General features: G+C 34.0%; 1 protein-coding gene across 1 annotated transcript; it reads left to right on the top strand.

The window, feature by feature from the left end:
• Positions 1-3,225: 3,225 nt before the first annotated feature.
• Positions 3,226-8,038, top strand: LOC133297687 (kinesin-like protein KIN-10C). Its single transcript, XM_061496859.1, has 17 exons — positions 3,226-3,416; positions 3,892-4,048; positions 4,180-4,380; positions 4,470-4,656; positions 4,767-4,972; positions 5,162-5,400; positions 5,482-5,527; positions 5,698-5,742; positions 5,830-5,886; positions 6,182-6,238; positions 6,479-6,566; positions 6,650-6,942; positions 7,026-7,072; positions 7,432-7,453; positions 7,552-7,620; positions 7,752-7,790; positions 7,912-8,038. The coding sequence occupies exons 1-17, from the start codon at positions 3,226-3,228 to the stop codon at positions 7,954-7,956; spliced, it is 1,989 nt and encodes a 662-aa protein (XP_061352843.1). The 3' UTR covers positions 7,957-8,038.
• Positions 8,039-16,387: the final 8,349 nt, after the last annotated feature.

Below are 16,387 nucleotides of genomic sequence, written 5' to 3'. Positions count from 1 at the left end.
GTCAAAATGGTCAACGTGTAGAGAGTGTTGACCGCGTGTCGGATACCGTGTCGACATATCGGAACATGTCGAACACGACACTCCATGTTTTTAGAGTGTTCATGCTTCCTTGGCTAACAAACATAACACTTCTCTCTACCTCAAACGAAAGCACTCCTTACTACTATAACATAAAAAATAAATAAAAATCCTCACTTAAAAATACCTTGAACTAACAAACATAAGAAACTCACCTAATACATTGGGCAACAATTAAATGAGTTCACCACAAAATCATGTCTTCCTCATGTCTCATTTATATATTTCAACATGTTATATGCTCAAAAAGTCTACTTAGAACATAGGGGTGGCTAAACGGGTCCTACCCGTCGGGTTGGCCCATTTAACCAGCCACAAATGGCAAGTTGGGTTCATATTCCCAACTCATTCCAACCCGCCCTACTCAAGGGTGGTCAAAACGGGTTCAACCCGTCCGAGGGCGAATTGACCTGTCGGACTAATTTTTTTAACTTTCAAGTAGTATTTTATTTATTATTTTAACCTTCTGTGATATCCAAAACTTATGATTTAATATTTTCTTATAAAAAATTAAAAAGAAAACACTTTATTTATGATAAAAGGTTATCTATATATGGTGGCAAAAATGAATTACTAAAGACTATCCGACCCGATATTAACATGCATTTAGGTTTAAGATTGAAAAAGATTAAAAGAAGTGTGAAATAAATTTAAATAATATTATAAAATTTATAAAATATTTTTAAAAAAAATTAATTTTTAAAATGGGTCAACCTGCCAACCGACCATAAAACAGGGTGGGTGGGTATTTCCAGCCCATTTTTAAGAGGGGGGCCAACTCAACCCGCCCCGCTTTTAGCAGGTTGGTGGCGGGCCGACCCACTTTTCCAGTTCTATTAGAACATATTGGTTTCCCATTGAAACTAGTATATATTGTCCTATCAACCTCATCTGCTGACAATCAACGGGTAAACACTCAAAGTACCAGGAAAGTGATACCAAGTACTACACAACCACTATGATACGCCCAAACTTATGAGGTTTGCCTACTCTCCTAATGCTCAATCAACACTTCTCAGTCAACATCTCTTTATCAAAGCTCCTTTGTTTTTTAGTGTGGAACATATTAGGAAAGCAAAACACTTGGTCTAAAACAAAAGTATCCCTATGTAATATCTAGAAAATCAAAACTTACTAGCAACAAATTGGAAACTACTCAGAAAATTAAATCTAAACATGTTAGCAGTTGCACATACTAAACCAACCTAACCTTTCTATACACTAAACACTTAATCACTACTAACTAATCAACTAAACCCCTTTTAGTATTTCACCCAGCATCCAATAAGGAGATGAAAGTCTTCTCTTTATCCACATGTCTGCTCCAGTAATGTTTTAACCATCGAATCTAGCTCGGAAATAATTTGATTCTTGTCTTGAAATTTAGAACAAGCTACCCTGTATCCAACCATTTGATTATTTTCTTTTGAACCATTTCTTTCATGAGTGCACTAAGTCTTCTTTGTTGAATTTAAGAGCTAGTGTTCAATGGTTTAGATATCTAATATACCTAACTCCTATTCCACATGGAATTGTACAAGAACTGGATCTTGTAGCTTGGGTGTCGATTTGTTGGAAATATAGCTGCTGCACTCTTGAGTTAATGCAACAATTTCTTAGTCTTCAAGTCTCCTCTTCCTTGTAAGGATATCCTTCATGAATTTCATGTAGATAGGCATGTGTTGTAGTGCTTCCACTAAGGAGATGTTTATTTGCAATTGTTTCAAGATGTCTAAAAATCTCTTGAAGTGCTGCTCCTCTTGTTACTTTTGGAGTCTTTGAGGGAAATGGAGTTGTCTTCCCTTGACATTGGTTGATGAGCTTCACTATTCTGCACGTGCTTCATCTAGTGCCCTTGATTTTGGCACTTGCTTTTCTGGTACAACAAATATCTCCTCTTTCTTGTCTTTCTCTTGAGGTATAGTGTGGTTGGTCAATGGTTCAGCTGAAGGTGTATCTTCCATTTGTTTCCCTTCCTTTTCCATTAATTTCCTCAAGGTAGATGATCTTATAACAGGCTCAGGCTAATCTACCTTTATGTCATTCCTCAATTGGGGGGGTCTTACAAGCTTCTTTTCCATTCTTTTTCGGTATTTCGGTGTCACTTGGGAGTGCTCCAAAGGGTATATTGCTAAGGGCGGAAGCAAGCTGCCCTATTTAAGTCTCTATGCTTCTCAATATGGCTCCATGACTATGGAGGAGGGCTGCCTAGCTTTGAAGCATTTGACCATGGCTTTGTATCACTTGGTCATTCTTTACCATGTGTTCTTTCATCCACTTCTCAATAGGAAGTTGAGCTTCAACAATGCCTTGCTTTTGCTGGTCAGTAGGAGGTCGTTGTATGTAAACATGGTTTTACCCAAAGTTAGGGTTTCTATATATTTTTAAGGAAATTTTCAGAGGAAACTCATAACACTTGATAGCTAAGGAAAAGCTTTAATCATAGAAAGAGTATTCTTCATGCTTTGGAGTATCGGAGACAGGTTGGATTACATAACGGGGTCAACGGTAAAAACTTTTTTTGATTATGTAATCAATTACGTACGTGTTGTAATCGATTACATTTTCAGTCAATGGTCAAATATGGTCAGATTGATGGAATGCTTTGGGTGAGGGGCAAATGGATTGTTTTTTAATTAATGAGGGGCACAATGATAAAAAAAAGTCCTCATATCATATTACTAGATTTATGAAAAATAATAACGCATAAAAATGACTATGATATGAATATAATTAGTTTTCCTTAAAGATAAAAGCAAAAATAGGAAGAAAAAAAAACTCAATCAATACATAGTAGGTTGAATTTTATTCGAAATCAAATAGTTTCCTATTTTTTTCCCCAATTTTATCACTCACACTAGGGCACCAAAACGCACAGTTTTATGGCTTCCAATTACAAAGCGTATCAGAGAAGGGTTCCAAAATAAATAAAAAAACGACATTATAATAAGGAGCGTTAGAGAAAGATTTTGAATTCTAACGGCTACTTCTACTTCTGCTTCTTCTTCTCTTTCTGTTCTTTCTCTCTCTTCAAATCCCTTTCTCTCTCTTCAAAATCAACACGCACACAGCACACGTTCCTTGGTTTCTCTCTCAGATTTCGCGTTTTCTCGGTGAGTTCCGATCCAAATTGAAGTCTTCGTTTCGATGGCTTCGAACCAATTTGAAAGTGCAGGATCCAGCCCGGGTCGGAAGGTTCGGGTCGTGGGCAAGGTCCGAGGATTTTCGGGTACGGAGGTCAATTCTGAAACTGGGTTTTCGAGGACGGTGGAGTGGGTTTCAGTGAACAGGGAGAATTCCGAGGATGTCACCATCTCGTTCGGAGAACAATCTTCTAGGTATGGAAGGTTTCAGTTTCTGAATTTTAACGTTTGAGCTTTATAGGCTTTGTTGATGAATGAAAATTGAAAAACCTTTTGAGCCTGTTTGGGTAAATAGTAGAATTGGAATTGGAAAGAAGTTGAAATTCTTTGAGTTTTGGGGTTTGTGGTTCTTGAATTGTGCAATGTTAGGAGAATTGGAATTTTCATGAATCATAGCTGAATGGTAACATATCTTAAAATTTCAGCTCTTTCGGGTCTGGAAAGGTTGAATTTTCTTTTTTTCTTTTTGCTTTTCTTTTTTTTAATTTATCATCTATAATTTTCTTATGTGCTACATTTGATGAAAGATGATAATTTGTAGTTATTGCTAAGACATTAATTCATTTCAGTATTTTAATGATTCTGTGTTGTGAATCGCCTTGGACTCTTCTCTTTTATCTGTTGTTTAAATGGGTCATGGCACTTACTGGAGTTAATTTTTGTGTTGCAGTCGTTATTTGATGGACTATTGCTATAAGGAACATGAAGAAAATGAAATGGTGTATTCAAGAGAGGTGAAGCCTCTTGTTTCTGCAGTTTTTGAAGGTCATAACAGCACTGTTATTGCTCATGGAGCTAAAGGAAGTGGAAAGACCCACTTAATTCAGGTTTGACTCACTTGGTCATGCTAGAATTTTTTTTATTATTTTTTTTTTTTGGAGGGGGTATTCATGAACAATCTTCTTGTTAGATTCTATGGAATTCTATATGTGTGCTAACAATTCATTTGCTCTTCAAGGGTTCTGCTGAGAAACCAGGTCTGGCAATGCTTGCTGTGGCCGAGTTTCTTTCAATGGCTGAGAAATATGGGAAATCTATAGCGATTTCTTTCTACGAGGTTGATCATCAGGAGCATGCTGTTGATTTATTAAATCCAGAACAACCTCCAATTTTGGTTTTTGAAGATCGTGGCAGAATTCAGTTTAAAGGACTTACTCAAGTAAAAATTTATTGTATTTCTCATTTTATCAGACTAGAGAAAATGAAGATTTCAAAGATAGACAGTTGATATGCAATTTTTGTGTGCAGACTCCTGTGAAATCCATTTCGGAGTTTCAGAATTTGTACTTCACTGCATGTTCTGCACAAAAGGCAGCTCCCAAAAAAGGCCATGAACGTGCTCGGAGAGGCCACATGGGATTAATTGTGCATGTCATTTCCCAGAATGAAAGCGTAGAAGGTCTTGTGAGCAAAATGAATTTTGTTGATTTGGCAGGTTATAATCTTTACTCAAATGAAAGATGTCCAATAATCTTTTTATTTTATTTTCTGGCTCTTGTTGACATATCTAAAATTTGACTTACAGTTTTATAATTTTATTATCAGGTTATGAAGATGTTAGAAAGAAAAGTAATGATGGCTCTTGCCTTGCTGAGACTACCAAACTTAACAAGTCAATTTATGCCTTACTGAATGTTTGTCATGCTTTGAGCACAAATGAATGTCGTGTTCCCTACAGGGAAAGCAAACTTACACGAATGCTGCAGGATTCCTTGAGGGGGTCTAGCAAAATTTTGTTAATTTCATGCTTGGTAATCATGACTATGCATTTTAGTTCAAATTTTATTTTCTCATTTTGCATCAGTAGGTCTAGCAAAATTTTGTTGATTTCATGCTTGGTAATCATGACTATGCATTTTAGTTCAAATTTTCTTTTCTCATTTTGCATCAGTAAATTAATTTTGATTTTGGTCCTTTTCTTTTCTATATTGTGAATGTAGAACCCAATATTTTGCCAAGACACAATTTACATGGTAAGCTTAGCATCACGGTCATGTCAAAGGATTTATCGGACATCCTTAGATTCTATGAAGAAAAGTGAAAGACAGATGGTGACTTCTCATAAGAAGAACCATATACCCAAAAGTGTTTCAGCCTCTGCAAAGAAATTACATGGTTCCAAATCTCATATATATGAAAAGAAATCTGTTGTTCCTATGAAGTCTGCAATGAAAGGAAGGTTTGTCATGAATGTTTCTGCATATTTTATTAGGTTAACTTCTATTTATGGATATTGATTTTTTTTCTCTTTTGATTGAAGGAAATTGTTTGATGAAGCCAGCCATTCTGTTGCTAAAACTGAGAAGGTACTATTTTTTTTCCTATGTACTTTTGCACTATTTTTTTTCTGTGTGTGTTTTAAAGAGGACATAAAAGGAACAACACTTTTTGTTTGGCTCAACGGACAAAGTTGTATGACTATTCATTAGTAGGGACTATGCCAGGTGTTATTAATGGATGGAATTATTGTTTGTAGGAAATTTCCATTGCTCATGTTACCAAAACATCAGAACCTTTATTGGTATTACACCTTTTATATTGTAGTTTCTTATGCTATTAGTGACAAACAAATTGGAAAGCTCAACACATCAATTGGTATCTAATGCAGGACAATTCATTATCAGAAGCTGAGAGTCATGTTGAGCTCAACTCTAGGGTGGAAAAGGTAATGAATAATTTACTAAAAATCCCAACATACATAAAACCTTTACAAAAAAAAATGTTCTCTTTTTTTCACCTAACATCTTATTTCATTGGAGGTTAACAAATGTTTTATCTAGGATAATTCATTTCCAGATTCTAGCAATAATGTGAAACTCAATTTGATGGTGGACAATGTAATGAGCTGATCTTGTAGATTTTTTGTGTTTGATCAGGACTTCTTTCAACCAAATGTTTTTGCAAAATTGGTACCTTACATCTGTGTTCCGTCAGAAAACTGATAAATTTGCTCCATGCAGGATGGCTCGTCTTTAAATGCTAGCAGTGAAGTGGAATCCAATCACCTAGTTGAAAAGGTAATTTTCTTAATGCTATCAAAATTCCCATCTTCCTTTTTCTTTTTTTCAATTTGGCCTTTATAAAACCTATCAAAAACCTTCTTGCCGCCTCATTGTTAGCATGGTTGATACTGAACTTTGATTCGTTCAATAAGGTCTTTCCTTGCTAATTTATATTAGAATAGAAAATGTCATACAGCTTACATGATGTAACTTAAGTACGAAGACACTGAATATGGTTCTTGTGTGGTTCTATAGGGTATTTCTGTTGATAGAGAGGATCATCAAGAGAAACAATCCCCTTGTGCCATTAATTACTCCAAAGCATTGTCAATAGTTGAGGAAGGTAGATGTCAGTGAATGAGTTTTGAGAGATAAATGCTTGACTATATGATGCATATCTTACATTATTGTTTTTTGTCATTATAGGCCATAACATGAACAAGGAGAACGACATTTTAATGGCAAATGATGGTTCACCACCCATTAGTTCTCAACTGCGTGATCTTTCTAACAGTCTTAAATTGCTCTGTTCATCAACCCCATTATGCACGCAGATACCAGAAAAGGAATCCACTTTGCTTGATGATCAGATATCTGCTGATATTGTGGAACCAAAAACTCCTATAATTGAACAAAATATGAGCAATAATGATAGATGGGATGTAATGAATGCCAGAAGTCCTTGGGAAACATTCAGCATGCGTGGTTCTGGAATGAAGGTTTGATCTATTAATAACATTGCCAATTGACATTTTTTATGTGTACTTTAAGGTTTTTAACTAAAAATTTCTTTTAATTGCAGAATTCTCTTGTTCATGAATACCTGCGGTTTTTAAACACAGCTAACAAGTAAGTGGACACTTCGTGTAATGCATGTCCAATTTTGAATAAAAAAAATGAATATACTGTTTTTCTTATATGGCACTTGCTCATTGACTACTTTATTTAAACCCCCAAAAGAACTTTTAGCATAAGAAATTAAGAGCAAATCATCATAATGATCACATTTTATCCATGAGTTTTTGAATATGGATACCATTTCATATGTGGCAGGTAAGTATAATAATGGTTATAAAATATCTTACAGCCTTTAAATGACTAAGCATTTTCATACCTCCTATAAATGACTAAGCATTTTCATACCTCCTATGAGAAATCTCACTTGTTTATTTTTGTTTTCTTCAATATATTCTTCTGAATATTGACAGGGAAGAACTGAAAAAATTAAAGGTTAGGAATGCTTCATCTTTGAATACTAAGATGTTTTTTAATTTTTTTTTCCTGTATACCGTATATTATAACAAATGATTCAACTTTATTTCATATAGGGAATTGGGGAGAAACGAGCAACCTTCATACTTGAGCTTCGGGAAGAATCTCCAGAACCTTTCAAGAGTGTATGTCCTAAAAAGTTTTATGATTAGTAAAATTTTACCCTACTTTTTCCTCTGCCATTAACTCCTTATTGGTGAGATGTGTTTATGTTCTAACATAATTTTGCGATTGTAAACCAATTTTTTGTTATCAGCTTGATGATTTAAAGGATATTGGACTTTCAGCAAAGCAGGTATCATTCTTTTCATACTATTGTCATATTCTATTTTTCATGTTTGATTACCAATACTTACCAATGTAAAAAATTTAATAGTTAATGACATGAAACTGTGAATGTTTTAATTCTTACACAGATCAAGGGAATTATGAAGAAGGAAGTTGGAGAGCTTTTCAATTAGTTGAAGTGTCTGTAGTAGTAGAGCCTTTGATCTCTGTATCCAAACATTGGCAACCTAAAGTTGCCCCTTTGTCTGTGTGGCATTGATTTGTGTTTCCTTGTTCATTATTATACAAAGTTCAGATATTGGATACTGGACACTGTAAACAATTGTAGGACATGCTGCTGACTCTCTCATGAGAGTCATTAATCATATATGTTATGAAAAAGCGGTATCAAAATGAAATAGTATTATTTGTAAGTCAATTGGAATTCGTAAGCTTATTCTTCTCCTGCCTAAACTTTAATAACTCTCTTAATCCTTATAAAACCTTAAATAAAGTTGAAACAAAAATAGCACCTTTAGTTATCCAATCAATATCAAATTTCCATTTCTAAAAGAAAAAGTTCAATACATTTTAGAGTGTTGCAAGTTGCAAATAACAATTAAATTTATGTTTTTACAATAATTAATGTAAAAACAAAAATGATAACTTTATGACAATTAGCAAGTAGTATAAGTAATTTAAATCTGTTTTTTATTTTTTAAAATATATAAAAATATTTTTATACATTCGCTTAAATTACAAGTATTATTGAGTTAGTTGTATTTTATTGTATTTTTTAGGGTATAGTATTTTCCAAGTTATAAGAAATAAATTTATCTCCTACACACACATAAAAATATGTGGGGCCCATGTTGGTTCATGTGAGAAGAAGAGAGAAAAAAGATAAAATATGGGTCATACACATTTTTATAACTTTATGAAAATTAGCAAGTATTATAAGTAATTTAAATCTGTTTTTTATTTTTTTAATAATATATATTTTTTTATTCATCTGCTTAAATTGCAAGTATTATTGAGTTAGTCATATTTCATTGTGTTTTTTTAGGGTACAATGTTTCTCATATTATAAGAGATAAATTCATTTCCTACATACACATAAATATATGTGGGATCCATGTTGATCCATGTGAGAAGAAGAGAGAAAAAAAAATACGAGGCCTATACACTTTTATATAGGTGTAGGAATTTTCTCCTACAACATAAGAAATAATAAACCCATTTTTTTAAGAATAGCAATTCATCCTATAATAATATTTATAAAAATGTCTTAATAAATTTTAATATAACTTGGATTTTATTATAGAACTAATTTTTCTATTTAATACTGGAAAATGGAAAAGTAGTGTAATATAATTCACACAAGTTACATAACATAAGCTAATAAATAAGTGACATATTCTTTTCTTTATTTTTACATCACAATTTTACATATAAAATATTTCAATTATAAAATTACGTCATTATTTAACATAAAATAATAATTAGTTAATTATCTTTTAATTTTTTTTGGTATTAATTATCTTTTAATTTAACCTACAGAGCTTATGGAGATTATTTACGCGAGAACAATGTTTTTAAACCCGGACTGGTGATCGATCCGGTTGGTGTACCGGGTCAGTGGGTCATTAGTTCAACCAGTGGGTCACTGATTCAACCGTATGAATCGGATATGTATATAATTTCATATTTTATACTTAATTATATAATATATATTTTAAATGGTACAAGAGAACCAAGAAACAAATATAGCTTAGTGGTAAATACTATAATTTATATCTTTACATCAAGGGTTCAATTCCTACTATATGCAATTTTTAAATAATTCTATTAAATGATATGTTATATATATTAAATGGTGCATATCAACCAACAAACTAACTCAGTCTAGTGGTAAGCTGGACATCCTTACGAGACTCGAGTTCGAATTCTAGCGGCTTACGCGAGAATAATAAATGTGTATCAGTATAATTAGTGTTAGGATGACAAAAACGAGCCAACCCGTCATAAATGAGTTGGGTTGGGTTGGCATAAATGAGCTGCCAACCCGAATCAACCCGACCCGTTCCAACCCGGACAAAAACGAGCCAGCTCGAAGGTTAAACGGGTCGGCTCGCGGGTTGGATTTTTTTTTAATTAAAAATACTAATATCAAAACTGCCCTACGTTGTAACGCTAAGCATCATTCATCGTTGTCATCTTCCTGTTTTTCATTTTTTTGTCCAACCCTAAATTCTCCTTCTTTCTCTTTCTCCCAACGCATTTAAGCAAATTTTGTGCTTTGTATCAGATCTGTTCCACCCCTAAAAGTTACAGCTCTCAGGTTTAGAGAGACAGCTTGAGCAAGAATAGATAAGGCAGGTGGTGAATGCTTGACCTTTGATCAGTTGGCTCTAGGGCTCCTATGGGACAGAGACAGAACACGGTATGTGTGGATGCTATTATGGGCCTTTATCATTTTCTGAGTGATTAATTCTACTAATTTGATTTTGGATGAGAGCTATAATCGGTTCTTCAACCTTTGACAGCTAAAATTTCCACTCTTCCACAACCCTCCTAAAAATAGCGCAATTGTTAGTATTAAGAGTGGGATAGTTTTGTAATTTACTGTTTTGTCATTCTGTTATAGTTTTTGTTATCAATTTAGATTTTTATTCCTTTTATTCCTTTCCTGAGAATACACAAGTTAGTTAGAACATAATAGGTTCTTGAAGCATTCTTTTCTTCTGTATAAATTGCTATGTATTGTACACATTTTTATTCAATCAATGAATATGAAAATATATTCAGTTTTCTTTCTCCTCTAATATGGTATCAGTAGTTTAAGTCTTCCGCCCCTTTTTACATGGCGCGAGGAAAAAACGTTGCCGGAGAATCTGACCCACCCCATGATGATTCCTCTAGTCCTTAGTTCCTTCATAGTGCTGACCATCCAGGCCTTGTCCTTGTTGCCCACCCTCTTTCTGGTCCAAATTTTCACACATGGCGTCGTTCCATGGTTATGGCTCTTCAAGCCAAAAATAAATATCAGTTTGTCGATGGGTCTCTACCTTCCCCATCCCCTGATGACCTGCTTTATCCTTCCTGGGTTAGGTGCAACAATATGGTTTCTTCTTGGTTGTTTCATGCCGTGACTCGCGAAATTGCAGATAGTGTCCTCTATATTCTGACGGCTCATGGCATCTGGGTTGACCTTTCTGCTCGTTTTGAGCAGAGAAATGCTCCACGCATTTTTCAGTTGAAGTCCCAACTTGCTTCCCTCCAACAAGGTTTAGTTACTGTCAGTGCTTACTACACTTGATTGAAGACTTTATGGGACGAGCTTCATGCTTATCAACCAGTTCCCGTCTGCAATTGCGGTGGTCTTCGTACTTGGACCCAGTTTCAAGAACAAAATTCGTCTCTGCAATTCCTCATGGGTCTCAATGAGTCTTACTCTGCTACTTGCGCTCAAATCCTCTTGATGGAACCTCTCCCTTCCCTGAATCGCATCTTTTCCTTGGTGGTTCAGGAAGAACGACAATGATTCATCCTACCTGGAATGGTTCCTGCTTCTGACCTTCAGTTGCTTCCTGCCGTGAACGTTGTTGTCGTTCCCGCCATCAACGCCGCTGCCGGACCGCCACGACCCCACCGTGATCATCCATTCTGCACCTATTGCTCCCAGCAGGGACACACCATTGATAAATGCTTCAAGTTGCATGGGTTTCCCCCAGGTTACAGGAACCGGACCAAGCCCACTGATAATCAGGCCCAATCAGCTGATGTTTCCCTTCAACACAATGGGCCACCCTCTCCACAACTGCACCCCCCAGCCCACTTCCATTCACCCCTGATCAGTTATCCCAAATTTCAGCCTTACTTTCCACCCATCTTTCGATCTCACCACCAACGACTTCGTCCTCTGTTGAACAAGCTCCTCCATCACCATCGATTGCTAACATTTCTGGTACTTCCTCTTTTCTATCTCAATCTTCTTAGATTTTACATACCGGGGCTACCCATCACATTTGTTGTTGTCTCGATTTTTTTACTTTCACTAAACCTATTTCTGATTTTTTTGTGTCTCTCCCAAATGGATCCACCATTAATGTTACTCGTATAGGGTCTGTTTCATTCCCCGGATTTTCCCTTTTTCCCGTTTTATTTATCCCTCAATTTCATTATAATATTTTATCTGTTGCTTCTATTTCTTCTGCTCTTGGGATTTCCATTTCTTTTTCGTCTTCTTCTTCTATTTTGCAGGATCCTTCCACCTTCTACAAGATTGGGACTGCTGATCGTCGTGGGAACCTTTATGTCCTCCGTGAGTCTCCTTGCGTTCTTGCTTCTGTTCGATCTGTTGATGCCGCTTCTTCTTTGTGGCACTCTCGTCTCGGTCATCCATCTTCCACAAGATTGTCCCTTCTCAAATCAGTTTTAAATTTATCAGTAGTCTCAGACCATTGTAATTCATTTTGTAGCATTTGCCCTCTTTCTAAACAGAGGCGCTTACCTTTTATTTCCAACAACAATTTGTCCAATTCCACTTTTGATTTAATACACTTGGATGTTTGGGGACCTTTTTCTACCTTGTCTATTGAAGGATTTCGTTATTTTTTAACCATTGTTGACGATTGTAGTCGCTACACTTGGGTATATTTTTTGCATTCTAAATCTGATGTGTTAACTGTGTTTCCCCAATTTTACACTCTCATTCTTACACAATTTCAAAAGAAAATAAAATCTGTGCGATCTGATAATGCTCCTGAACTCAATTTTGATTCCTTTTTCGTTCCAATGGCATTATCCCTTTTCACTCTTGTGTTGATCGTCCACAACAGAATTTTGTTATTGAACGAAAACACCAACATATTTTAAATGTTGCTCGTTCTTTGTTATTTCGATCTCATGTTCCTTTGTCATACTGGTCTGATTGCATACACACAGCTGTTTATCTCATTAATCGACTTCCATGTCCTATTCTTAAGAATGTGTCCCCCTTTCAGGTTCTTTTTAATAAAGTCCCTTTTTTACAGTCATTTAAAATGTTTTGGTTGTCTCTGTTTCGCTTCCACTTTGCCTAGGGATCGACACAAATTTTCCCCTAGGGCCATCCCTGTTATTTTTCTTGGGTATCCCCCCGGTTATAAGGCTTATAAAGTTTTGGATCCTGTTAGCAATCGTGTTTTTATTACTAGAGATCTTGTTTTCCATGAGGATGTTTTTCCCTTTCTTAGCAAGCCTTCCCTTGACCATTCCAATTTTTTTTCTAACTCTATCCTACCTCAACCCACTGTCCTTCCTCCCATTCCCTCTTCTAGACCTTCTAGACCTACCAAGCCTCCTTTGTTACCTTCAAGATTTCATTTGTTCTACTGTTTCCACTATTCCCTATCCTCTTTCATCTGTTTTTTATCATACAGCCGCCTATCACCCTCTTTTCAGGCTTTCATTAATTCGGTATCCCATCATATTGAGCCTTCCACATACCATGAAGCATCTCAAAACCCTTTATGGCAGCAAGCTATGACCCTTGAGTTAGATGCCTTGAAATCAAATGGTACTTGGTCTTTGGTTCCTTTACCTCATGGAAAACGTGCAATTGGTTGCAAATGGGTTTTCAAGTGTAAACTTAATGCTGATGGGTCCTTGGAGAGGTACAAGGCTCGTTTGGTTGCCCAAGGTTTCACTCAACAAGAGGGCATTGACTACTTTGAGACCTTTTCCCCTGTGGCTAAGATTAGTTCTGTGAGAATATTACTTGCTTTGGCTTCTATTTCAGGTTGGTCTCTCCACCATTTGGATATCAACAATGCTTTTTTTCACGGTGATCTTTCGGAGGAGGTTTACATGCGGCCTCCACTTGGTTATCACCGTGAAGGGGAGCCTTTACCTTCCAACCTTGTTTGTAAGTTACACAAGTCACTTTATGGTCTAAAACAAGCATCCAGACAGTGGTTTCTAAAGTTTTCTTCAGTTTTGACATCAAATGGTTTCAAACAATCCTCTGCAGATCATTCTCTATTTGTTAAAATTAATGGTTCTAATTTTTTGGGTCTCTTAGTATACGTACATGATATTATTGTGGCTGGTAATAACTAGTGGCGGACCCAAAAATTTTTATAGAAGGTGGCGAATTTTTTTTTATATTATTAAGAAAAGTACATACAATCATATATGAATCTAATATAAAAAGTTTGAAAGAATTTTATTACAAAATTTAAGGTCAATTTACTTAACTCTTGCTCTACATTTTTTCATATTATTAAACTCTTCTGTAATTGAATTTGTGCTAAAATTCAAAACAATTTCTTTTTCAACATATGTAATCAAAGAATCATCAAGAAATTGGTTTTCCATTCAATTTTGAAGTCTGATCTTGATTATCTTTCATTTGACAATGGATGCGGACTCTTTTCCTTCCTCAATATTTAGCTCAAAAAATTATAACTCTTGTTTGTATGTTTCGTTGTTGTCTTCTTTGACAATGATTTTCGTCACTCTCTTAATAATCAAGTGTGCCTGATTTTGAAATTTTTTCTTGAGCCCTAAAAGTTTGCTCCTTCCTTTTGAAAAAAACTACAATTTCAATTTTTAAAGTTGTGTTTATTTAAGTGTTTTTGACATTTTCAGCCCAATTACTTAATTTTTTTAGTCCAAAATTAATCTTTTTTCAGCCCAAAATTATATATATATAATAAAAATAATTCTAAAAATCAGGGAGGGGCGGTGGCCAACCCTAGCCCCTCCCCTGGCTCCGCTATGGTAATAACCCTGCTGAAGTTGCTAGTCTGAAAATATTTTTAAATCAATTTTTCAAGTTAAAGGATCTTGGAGAACTGAAATATTTTCCTGGGATTGAGATAGCCCACAATCATAAAGGAATATCCTTGAATCAGGGAGGTTATGCTTTGAAAATCCTATCAGATTCTGGTTACTTGGGTTGCAAACCCAAATCCACTCCTATGGAGCCAAATGCTAAATTGTCTTTAGAAGAGGGAAAACTGTTAGATGATCCAACTACTTATAGAAGATTGATTGGAAGATTGTTATATTTAACTATTACTAGGCCAGATATTTGTTTTGCTGTAAATAAGTTGAGCCAATTTCTTGCACATCCAAGAGAACCTTATATGCAAGCTGCGAATAGACTGCTGCAATACATCAAAGGGACTGCTGGGCAGGGGCTGGTATAAAGCTGAAAGCATTTGCAGAGTCAGACTGGGCCTCATGTTGTGTAAAAGGGAAACGGCTCAAACTAGACAGAATCAAAATTGAAATTAAAATTATTTACCAAAAAATCAAAACTAAAATTATTTTGATAAATGATCACAAGCACGCACAATAAGAAAATTATAAATTTATTTTTTTCCAAATAATTTGTTATATTATGAAAATTTAAAATTATTTTTTGAAAGATTTGCGTGTCACCATATTATTTTTAAATATATTTTTTCGTAAATTAGTTTATAATATATATATATATATATATATATATATATTGATTTTTAATAAAGACGGATGTGATACTATTTTTATTTTTTAAAAATCATTTTAAGGATTATTTTAAAAAGAATTAATGTAATAATATATATGTATAATTACATTTTTTTATATATTGATAGTATAAGCTTATATTATATATTATGACATTTTTAATTATTTGTTATGACTATTGTATAATATAAACTTATACAACAGAATCCCTGGGCTTGTTTGGTGCATAGTATAGGATAAAGCCTGATAGTATAAGATCTGATAGTATAAGACCTGATTTTATAAGACCTGATTAAATTTTAATACTATCCAGCGTTTGACACGGTATTGTATAAAATAATATATTGTATAAGATAATATCATCTAGTATTTGGTAATGCACTGTATAATATTATATATGATAAAAATAATTTTTTTAAAAAAAATATCATTTAATAAAGAATTTATATAATTCTTCAAAAAAATGTCATATGATATTAAATTTTATAAAAATCTATTGATCAGTGTGTCCAAAATATAAATTAATTTTTACAAAAATAAAAAAGATTCAATTTTTAAAAATTAATATATTGAAAAATTAATTTTTATTTTAATAGATTAATATTAAAATAATATATTAATTTTTGAGAATTACAATGGTCAACGGTGTTAATACACCAATCTCTTATCAGTCCTTATCCCTCACCCTTAGGCCGGATTAAGTTATACATCATTTTGATGTATTAAGAGATTATGTTGTATAAGCTTATATTATACGATGGTCACACCAAACAACTAAAAATATCATAACGTATAGTATAAGCTTATACTATCATGTCTTATACGTCACACCAAACATGCCCTAATATATCAAAATGATGTATAACTCAATCAAGCCTGAGGGGGTGAGATTAGGTCTGATAAGAGGTTGATGTATTAATATTACTAACCAGTGTAATTCTCAAGAATAAATAAATTATTTAAATATTAATATATTAAAATAGAATTTATTTTTACAATTTATTAATTTTTAAAATATTGGAGATTTTTAATTTTATAAAAATTAATATATATTTCAGACACACTAATCAATAGATTTTTATAAAATTTAATATCATATGATATATTTATATAAATGTGATAGAGAAA

The sequence above is a fragment of the Gastrolobium bilobum genome, unplaced genomic scaffold, assembly GCF_033153095.1.
Source record: "Gastrolobium bilobum isolate Gb01-03AN ecotype WA unplaced genomic scaffold, APGP_CSIRO_Gbil_v1 utg3020, whole genome shotgun sequence".
Taxonomy (NCBI): Eukaryota; Viridiplantae; Streptophyta; class Magnoliopsida; order Fabales; family Fabaceae; genus Gastrolobium; species Gastrolobium bilobum.
This window is presented reverse-complemented; position numbering and strand designations above follow the sequence as displayed.

Bases quoted from the DNA above. Each gene is read 5' to 3' on its own strand.
- LOC133297687 (XM_061496859.1), top strand. From the start codon at position 3,226: ATGGCTTCGAACCAATTTGAAAGTGCAGGATCCAGCCCGGGTCGGAAG. The intron at 6,567-6,649 runs GTAGATGTCAGT...TTGTCATTATAG, and splicing joins ATTGTCAATAGTTGAGGAAG to GCCATAACATGAACAAGGAG. The intron at 7,621-7,751 runs GTATGTCCTAAA...TTTTGTTATCAG, and splicing joins CTCCAGAACCTTTCAAGAGT to CTTGATGATTTAAAGGATAT.